The sequence below is a fragment of the Barbatula barbatula genome, assembly GCF_947034865.1.
Source record: "Barbatula barbatula genome assembly, chromosome: 12".
In the NCBI taxonomy this organism is placed as follows: Eukaryota; Metazoa; Chordata; class Actinopteri; order Cypriniformes; family Nemacheilidae; genus Barbatula; species Barbatula barbatula.
Window position 1 is genome coordinate 12075023 of NC_136775.1, and position 9819 is coordinate 12084841.

The 9819-nt window shown below is 39.2% G+C and overlaps 1 protein-coding gene across 1 annotated transcript; it reads right to left on the reverse strand.

The window, feature by feature from the left end:
• Positions 1-1815: 1815 nt before the first annotated feature.
• she (Src homology 2 domain containing E) lies at positions 1816-9105 on the reverse strand. Its single transcript, XM_079470200.1, has 6 exons — positions 8054-9105; positions 6892-7018; positions 5227-5439; positions 4278-4479; positions 3804-3923; positions 1816-3651 (listed from the first exon to the last, which is right to left on the reverse strand). Exons 1-6 carry the CDS (start codon positions 8522-8524, stop codon positions 3468-3470), a joined length of 1317 nt encoding a protein of 438 aa, XP_079326326.1. The 5' UTR covers positions 8525-9105; the 3' UTR covers positions 1816-3467.
• Positions 9106-9819: the final 714 nt, after the last annotated feature.

Genomic DNA, 9819 nt, shown 5'->3' on the forward strand with positions numbered 1-9819 from the left:
CAGTAGGATTCATTTCTGCTATGATTTCTATTGTTTTATTTTCAGGGTGAAAAATATTATTATGCTAAATATTGCACATACAATTTTGCTCTTGTCCAAATAAGTAAACCATTTTCCAGCTGAGGAAGGTAAAGTATTTTATTGGTATTGAGCCCCATGCTTCGTTTGTTTTCACCCCAGGGGAGCCGATCCTCAGGTGAGAAGTTTGAAAGGAGATGGGTATCGTCTTTCCACCAGTCATCATATGACTGACTACCGTCCTCATATCACAACTGCACTTGTCTACTTGTCAGTCACTCACGGCCCTTCAACCAGTGGCTCTGCAGTCGCTCTGTGTCAAAACTCTGTGCTCAGCGTTCCAGAAATAACCATCGCTTCCGGGAAGATGATGGGGTCTCCCAAGTTCTCCATGTCTTGTCTTCTAATAAGACTCTGGCTCTGTCCAGCACTCAAACTGTTTACAGCTCTCTCTCTCTCATTTTTCCTTCCATTACACATGAACTTACACCCTTTGGCTGAAAATCTATTCATGGATGTTCTCTTAGGGGCTTCCTATAGATGACCTCTGCTTTACATTCTGAATGTCACTAGAGATGGGCGGAAGGATGCAGAAAAGTAGTGGAGAAAATTATTTATAGAGAGAAAAGAGAAAGCAAGGATGTATAAATAATGTGCAGGACAGCAAAAGCTGGTGACTCATTGGTTGACTGTTACGTAGGTATTCATGTCCTATTCACACCCGTGCAGCTATGCTTTTTCTGACAAACAGAATGAGTCAGAGATAGATGAAGATACGTCATCAGAATAATATAGTACATTTTCTGACTTGCATGTGGAGCAGTCCTGAAGAGCAGAAGCAGTGAAAAAAGATGAGAGCATTGAAAATAGAGATATGATGGACGAAAATGTGAACATATGTGGCTGTTCTCTAAAAGTTTAAACGATATCGTTGGTTAGAAGATGACATCATTGATGTCTCAAACGGAACCTGCTTTATGTTCCTTCTTACGTCACCTCCGTCTACAATCCTTCCTGCTTTTATTTGAGGTGTTCTTCTAACTTCTGCTCCCTCTTCTACTTTAGTTCCTCTAGTTTTTCTCACAGCCTTATTCACCTTCCCTCTGTTGTTTTCTGTCTTTTCCTGTGATGTCATATTCTATGTGCACCTTTGTGCACTCTCTCTCTCTCTCTCTCTCTCTCTCTTTCTTTTACAGTCTCTGCAGAGCTGAGCTGTCAGGGAAACTTCAGTGTTCCAAGTGCGTGGAGTCTCTTTTTGAATTATTTACAGACTGGGACCCCCCCGAGTGCTTATCCCCCCTCCCTTGCACACTCTTTCCTTCCGCTTTCTCCAACCTGCGTGATTTTTGACACATTGACTGACTTTGACTGTCATGAAGAGCGTTATTTTGCTATACATGAGGAAAGAAATTGAGAAATGTCTCACCTTAGCATTAAGAAGAGCACATTTATGTGCTTAAGGTCAAAGGATGAAGTTAATTATTTAGTCTGCCGAACTACGGTGACATCTCTATAAAATGTGACATGCAATGTGAGTGTATAAGTGTATAAAGTCACCCAAATACACACACATTTAGGCACACGAATAGAGTCTGAGATGGAGACAGTGTGAGAGGGTGTGAATAACAGGCCTACCTTAGATGAATTGATTTCAATGGCTTTGGTTCATTCATCAGGGTCAGGCTGTGGCTTTGGCACGATACATTGCCTCTCTGCCTTAAATGTTGCTTGTTTGCAGACAGGCACTATTTGCCTGTGGGTATGTGTGACTATAGGCAAACAAAGTTAGTTGACATTATTTAACATCATCCACTTTATTTCAGGCTTTGCACAGTCTTACAAGTTGTTTAAAGGCACAATCTTCTGTGAACATATGACGTTTCTTCAATTTCTCTCTTTTAGAATGTAACATGTCTTAAACAGACTTTGCAATAAAAACCTTCAAAATTAAAATGGAACCTGTTCCCTTTTTAAAATTACACTTAAATTCAAAGGTAAGACAGTGATTTCTCAACGTGATTTATCAGTCAGTATCACATATGGTTTGCCATGAATCAATAATATGCCTTCCTGGTCAATCAAGTCATTGACTAGTTCAACTTTTTATTATTCCCAAACTAAAACCAATCAATAGAAAGTTTATCACAGTAAGGCAAGGACATTAGCAAATCAACAGTAATGGCTCATTTACCTGATGAACAAGCCAACTTCAATTTGCTGTATTGATCCAAACTAACGATCTTACTACAGCTATCCAAGAACTGCCAGTGTTTCCTAAAACATTCTCTCTTTGCGATTGTCCCACAATATGAGAATTAAACTACAATTCTAAGCTAATTCTACATCCTGAAATATCAACACAGGAGTTGTGCAGGAAAGATTCTGTCCACAAATGCAGGCACGTAAAACAACGTCACTTGACAAAAATGGCATCATTTGCAGGAGATGCTGCAATTTGGCACTACTGCCTGAAGAGAGAGACAAGGAGCAAATCACGTTTTTAGGCACATACAGCTGCGGAAAAAAAACCCACTCAAAAATTATATTTTATGTGTGTGTTAAGTGTAATGAGTAGCGCAAGATGATCTGTGGACTTCACGTGCCATCCTGCTTGACCCTGTGGACTTGACTGATCATCCCAGCTCCAGTTCCGATAATCCCCATCAACAATATAGAGCGAAGATCGACACCATGTTTTATTCATTTCTAATACCAACTTTTTGGTTTGCTTTGACTTTCTTCCTGTGAAGCTGCTTTGAAACAATACAACATTGTAAAAAGATGCAATATGATGTATAGCCCAAGCCGGATTTTTTTATGCGTCTTTGCATTCCGTCTTTCATGTTGCTGTTTGGTGACTTTATGTCATTCCTGAGGGTTGTCTCTTTTGAAATTCAACAGACACTGGACTGGAATGATCCAAATACATGCAGAAATGCCAGTTAAATGAAAACATGGGTGGTCTTTGAATTTTTTCCATGGCTGTACAATAATAGCCTTTTTAAGCCCTGATGAAGCCCTGTTTGCCGAAACACGTTGGCAAAATAAAATATTATCCTTATTACTCCCTTCTATATTTATCCAGACCCCTCAACATCATAAGTGTTGCTGGTATTGTCCATCAATAAGAGCTTGTTTAAAGCTACAATCCTTGAACATTTGTGAGGAAAAAGTAAATATAAAAAAATCAACAACAGATACAGAGGGGGTAAATGATGTTGGAATGTTTAAACAATAGTTGCGTGTTTATAAAATATATTTCCTCCCTTTGTCTCTTTGGTGGCATAATGCAAAATCTTTGGCTTCAGCGGGGTTCGAAAAATGTTACAAAGAAAGATCCCACTCATTCCCATATGCATACATACAGTAAGAAAAACGGTGTCACGCTGTGGCTTGCTGATGTGTGATTTGCTAGTGCCAGAAAAACCGCAAGCACTGCGTGCGCATGTTCAGTGTGTGCGTGGTACAGGGTGCTGAAGGGTCATGTGTTCTGCCCCAGTGAAGGGTAAACGCTGGGTGCAATAGTGGTGCACAACTTCAGGAATGCTCGGAAACACGCAACTGCTCTTTTCCAGTGTGTAACCAGACTCTTTAGTCTGCGCTACGATGATGTGCACACATCCATGACTCGTCCTGGAGACACATGGAGAGAAATGCAAATACAGTCAGCCCTTATAACGATCTCATTTCTTCTATATCAGATTTTTTAAGCTAGACGTCATCTCATTTGGCTTTCTCTTGTTATAAAACACATGTAGGACAAATAAACAAGCAGACAAGCTTACTTGAGGGTGATGGAGTATTTGCTGGTAGCCGATTCGCTGTCTCGCACCAGGAAGCTGGCCTCCTTACAGTGCTGCAGCTGAGCTTCTGCTTCCTGTCGACTCACGCTGCCATGATACCAGCTACAGAGAGAAGAGACATTGAAATAATTGTCATTGCACATCAACATAAACAGTACAAAATAGATTAGAAAGAGAATAGTGGAAAGAAGATTAGATAAGGAAGGGAATAAGATGGATGGACAAACGGAAATTAAATCGGACAGAATGTGCCTAGTAATACTGTACTGTACATCTGAGGTTACAGTGACATCATCATTCTACCGAAGATTATGCAAAATGGTAATATAGGCAGTTTTATTGAACAAAAAGGACTACTAATAGACAATTCAGTTTAAGACAATCTGCATAAAATAAGCATATAGACAGTAATATCTAACAATAAAAACACACATCTAATAGTATAAACACACACACCTTTGTTTCTCTAGGGGCACGGTGGGGTCAACTATTGGTGTCTCGCTGTCTAGGGTGGTACTGGGAGATGATAAAGATGTTGGGGAGGGGGGATTCGTTCGAAGAGATTTGGGAGTCCAGCTCTTTTGTCTAAGAGTCTGCTGCTTTACACCAGAAGAACCAAAATCTTCCTTAGACATACGGTCCATTCCATCAAACTGAGCTGTACACAGATAAAAAACATTTATTTTTCTTATTGTATTACAATGTGGTCACAAGCTGGAAAGTTTTTAGAGACCTTTACATATTTTATATAAAGATGTTTTAAAGGGATAGTTCACCCAAAAAGGAAAATTCTGTGATCATTCACACACCCTCATTGTTCGAAACCTGTATAAATTGATGCGATCAAACAGATCTCATTCCCCATTTACTGCCATAGTAGGGAAAATAAATATTATGGGAGTCAATGAGACATGAGATCTGTTGGGTTACTGACATTTCTCCAAATATATTCCTTTGTGCTTAGCAGAACAAAGACATTTATACATGTATGGAATTTTCATTACTACCCTTTAATGTTATGTATATGTATGTAATATTTGACAAGAAAGCTATAGATGTCCCAACTATTTTAATATTTAACTTAATATTTAATAAACTTTCAACAATTGTATTATTTTTTTACGTGTTAAAACAGGCAGCCATATCACCCTGAAGCACAAGACTGGTAGCAGCCCTAAACGCACACATAGCTCTACAGGGTGCGTTACGTATATAAGTTATCTCCTTCCCTAAAGAGGCGGAAACATGACAACATCTTTGTATCGTGTCAGCCACCGTAGTGCTTCGAAAGGGAGGAGTGAAGTGAGCCGCTAGATGCCGCAAAATTTTATACACTGGACCTTCAACACCCCCTCTCCATAGTTAGTTATCAAAGAAGATTATATCAATATGAGGTAGAAATTACCTGACAGTGCTCTAGCAATCTGCTCTTTCTTCCACTCCCATGGCAGTTCATACTCTGCAGGTGGTCTAGAATCAGACTCAGGTCGGGTCAAGGGAATTCCTTCCAGAACCTCTTCATACGGGACATCATAGATCTGTGGGGGTCCAGACCCCTCGCCTCCGTTTAACACCACACACACTTTCAGCAGGTCTTTTGAGCCACGTCTGCGAATCTCTGCGAAAGGACAGAATTTACAAATGACCTTATTCCATCATGTCCCATTTACCTGTAGAAACTGTGTCCAGGAGAATAACACAATTATAAAGTTGTTCAGAATGTTGCTTTGGAATGAGAATCTTTTTAAAGTATTTGTACACCAGTCCTTTCGTCAGATTTATCTTTTAAGACGCACATACATTCCCAGTTAACACAGTTACGTTGTCATATTAATATCCAACAACATATTTTAATCATACATTTTGCTTGCAATAACATGATAAATAGAAAAGACCAGATTCAATAATCAAATGACTAGTGCCTAGGTTATCTGAAGACCAGTACAACACGTCGCCACAACATGCTCCATGGGATAAATTCACGACGTTATTTGAGGATGTGGCTAGGACGTTTCTGGAACGTAAGCAAAAATTCTAAGAAATGGAATGTCCTCAGAACGTGGCCACGAAGTAATGTCACGGTGACCAAATGAAGACGAACATCGTCAGAACGTACTACGTTAGCTAGATTACTACATAACATATTTCATATAGCTACAGTTTTTACATCTACATATTATTTCATTTTATTATTTGTCTTCATATGTTATCGAAGTATTTAAATCTAGGATTAGATTTTTTTTATGTATACAAAATGTATATTATTACTATATTCTGTGACTAATTATATACAAATATTTTAATATAAATTATATGATATAAATTATTTAATCCTTGATTGATAGATAAAAGTATTTTGATTCTCTTCATTATTTCAGTTGGAAAAACACACATAAAGCAGGATTATATTTTCAGTTAAAAAATTATGCAATAATGAAAATATGAAATTATTTTATAAGTAATGTCTAGCCTGTCATCCTACACTTTTAAGTTATGGAATACCAGCAGACAGAATCAGTTTCACATCAACAAGACTACTGTGGAGCTCCATCCTTCTCCCTTCATTCACTGTTTCTTTGCTGTCACTTTGTGTCTGGCCTATTGTGTGAGAAAACAATGGTCATACCAGGGGAACGCCAGAGCGAGTCTGTGATTGGCTGGTTAACTGGGCAACTTCCTGAGTTCTGGGAAGTGATTGGGGGGAGAGAGGAGCGTTGAGGAACCTTTCTCACATAGCCAGGCATACTAGGGGGACGGCAGGGGTCAACTTCCTGTCCATAGAATGGGGCAAAGGAAACACAGACAGGAAACAGGAAGCAGAAAGAGGAAACTGCACCCATTGTCCCAGCACAACACTGTCACCGTGGAAACCACCAAAGAGTGAGAGAGAGGGAGCTGTGATTTTTCATACGTGTCAATTGCCTGAAAATCTGCTTGTGTGCTTTCTATTCTGTTTTGGAAAAAACATTACACCTAATGTAGGTGGAAGAAAGAAACATTTTAGATGTAAGTAAAGAGAAAAAAGGGAAAACGTGAAAAAGGAGAGACAGAAGAAGAATATGGGATGCACCTGTAATAATTAGCTGGGCATCATAAGGTTCCATGTATCCATCATTCTCTCCGTCTCTTTCAGCTTCCCTCTGTTCTCGTGTTTTCTCAGCATCAAATGGGTCTGCATAGTCTTCTAAGATAATCATCTATTAGAAGTAAGAGAACAAAAACAAATTGAACATTTCCATGATTTGTGATCAAAACAACAAGCTGATTCAATAATGTATCTTCTGCAAGAATCTGATTTATAAGAAGTACTGCGACATAAAAGGTATTTTTCTAGAGTAAAATTATATATTTTTGGGAGAATGTTGCAGACTACTTTGTTCCACTTTGTAGTTCAGGAATCAGTATTAATTTACAAGTTGAAGAGCTTATGCTTGTTCTCCGTCCCATGCTCTTTCTCCCATTCTCCCTCTGGACGTCTTTTTGTGTTACTTTCTATGCTATTATGTTCAAAGTGTACCTTGAGGGGATGTCCGTAACTGGGAGAGGATACAGCCTATATGTATCAGGTGACATAATTCTTCAAACACTGCCTTCACTAGAGACTGGAAGAAAGGGACAGAGGTGTTGTGTGTGTGCATTGTAGTCTTTGCGTATTCATGAAAATGGGTGTGTGAATGTGTGCGAATGAAAAACAATGAGGGAAAAAAGAGTGTGTATACAAGCACAAAAGTGTGTTTCCCAGAAAGATAGAGTGAGCGAGAGAAACGTGTGTGAATATCACTAGGAAAAGAGACAGGAAGAGAGGCGAGGAAAAGGTTCTCATTGTGTTAGCTGACTGGTTATGATACAACAACACATTGAAAAGGCCAAGGGGATAGGCAAAAGAAGAGATACATGGGGAGGGAGGAAAGAATAAGAGAGAGAGAGAGAGAGAGGACTGAGGGAGGGGGAGAAAAAGATATTGCTTAAACAAAGAGCTGTAAAAGAGATATTAATCTTAGTTTTCTAAACAAATGCATTTCTTTGGTTCTCACAGTCAACAGGGCGACTGGGAAACAGGAGTATGTCTTGTATAAAAAGAACTCATAAAAGCTAAAGAAACAATCATCTCCCTGAGGCCCACTGTACTGATAATTCACCCATACTGTATCAGGACTCTTTCTTAGAAAACACATAAGTTGTGAAGACGATTATGTCTATTTCACATTTTGTTGGCCCATTCTCACACTTACCGTTTCTGCTTTGATGGATGACTTCGCTCTCTCGCTGTCTGGAGATGATCCTCCCGTACTGGATTTTGGATCGTTAACCTTGATCATTCGGCTCATGTACGCGTCAGCGAGACTGGTAGTGCGCAGTGTGCGATGATCTTCAAACCCCTCCATTTTAGTATTCTTCTTACTTTTTCCAGGGATCAGAATTTCCCATATCTTCCCGTCCTTTATTGAACCGGTGCTTGAGTGGTTTCGTCCAAGCTCGATGGCCGAATTTTTGCGATTTCTTCCGTGGAGCAACGATCCCACACCACCTCCGCCGCCGCCGCCATTGTCCGCTCCAGAGTTTTTACGCGGACTAGCCTTCGAACCAGTACCGGGTGCCAGAACCGGTTTTGGTCGGGATTGTGTTCCCGATTCAGAAGCAGATCGGATCCGATCGGATCCGGTCTTCAGACTAGTTGGGAAATCTTTAAACCACTTCGCCATGACTCTCTGATATAATGCAAAAAATACGCACAGGTGCCTCTGCCTCTATCCATACACACGCGCAACACTTGTACAAAACTTTTCAACTTCTAAAAATTACGCACTGAAGCCCCCATAAATTATGTATAACAATATCTGATAGATTTGTCCCAAATATTTATCCTAAACAACAAAATACGTAATTGGAAAAAATACTCAAGCTTTCTAACGAATATTTCTGAATGATTAGATTTAATTGGACTCAACGTATCTGCTCAAAACTCTGCCAAATTGATTCAGGGAAAGGTTCAGAAAATAAAAATGATTTAATGTAGTCTTGCTTACAAAATTTATCCCATTCGTATTTCTTTCAAGGAACTTTTCTCAACTACACTATAATTCTTCACATCTGTATAAACTATTTCATGCTGTTCTGTTCGCAGCTATTCCCGCAGGATAAAGAGCAGTCTCTGAAGGGCATAAACGCGGAAAAATTTAAAGTTTTTCTTAACTCTCGCTGAAGATCCCATTCCCGGTATATCCACTCCAAGCGACAGTAAATGAAGTGAAGAGGATATACATGTACGTGCATTTGTGCTGCTACTGGGTGGGGGTGGCTTCTACAGACTACTGTTCCCTAATGGGAACTTTTAACTGGTTAAGGATTGTATGCCTTATTTGCAATCATCATACAGAATATGATTTAATTCAGTTAGCAAAATATTTATATTTATTTCCATTGAACATTGGAACAACACTTCAACGTCGTATTTGATGAATGACAATGAAGTTGCTAAACAACTAGATGTGCAAAATAGACAGGGGCAGCACAATCACTGGCCCTTTGATGCCATTTAAATTGCCTCCATCTAGTGGCGGATTGTTAAAACATTCTTCATCTATTCGTGGCTCATGAACATACACACGAAACTTAGACCAGCAATTAAAGTGTAAAATGTACCCAGTAGAAACTCCACATTAATTAACTTTAACTTTATTATTAACTTTAAAACCGTAAAGAGAAGATGAAGGCCTACTTCAGATTGATTTAAGATAAAACAGCACTGCTTTGGACTCTAAATAACTGAACACACATTATAACCTACATATATCATGTAAAATTAACAAGTAGAGTTGGGAATTGGAGAAATTACTTGGACCTGCAGGATCTGTGACTTGAAAATGTTGTAAATAACATTTGAATTCTTGGAGCAAGAGCTTATCTAATCTACCTTCATATTATTACAGTACTAAGTGCTGGAAGTTGGGCTGCAATCACAGAGTACAATGCCCCTGACTTTGCTAACACGTGACTT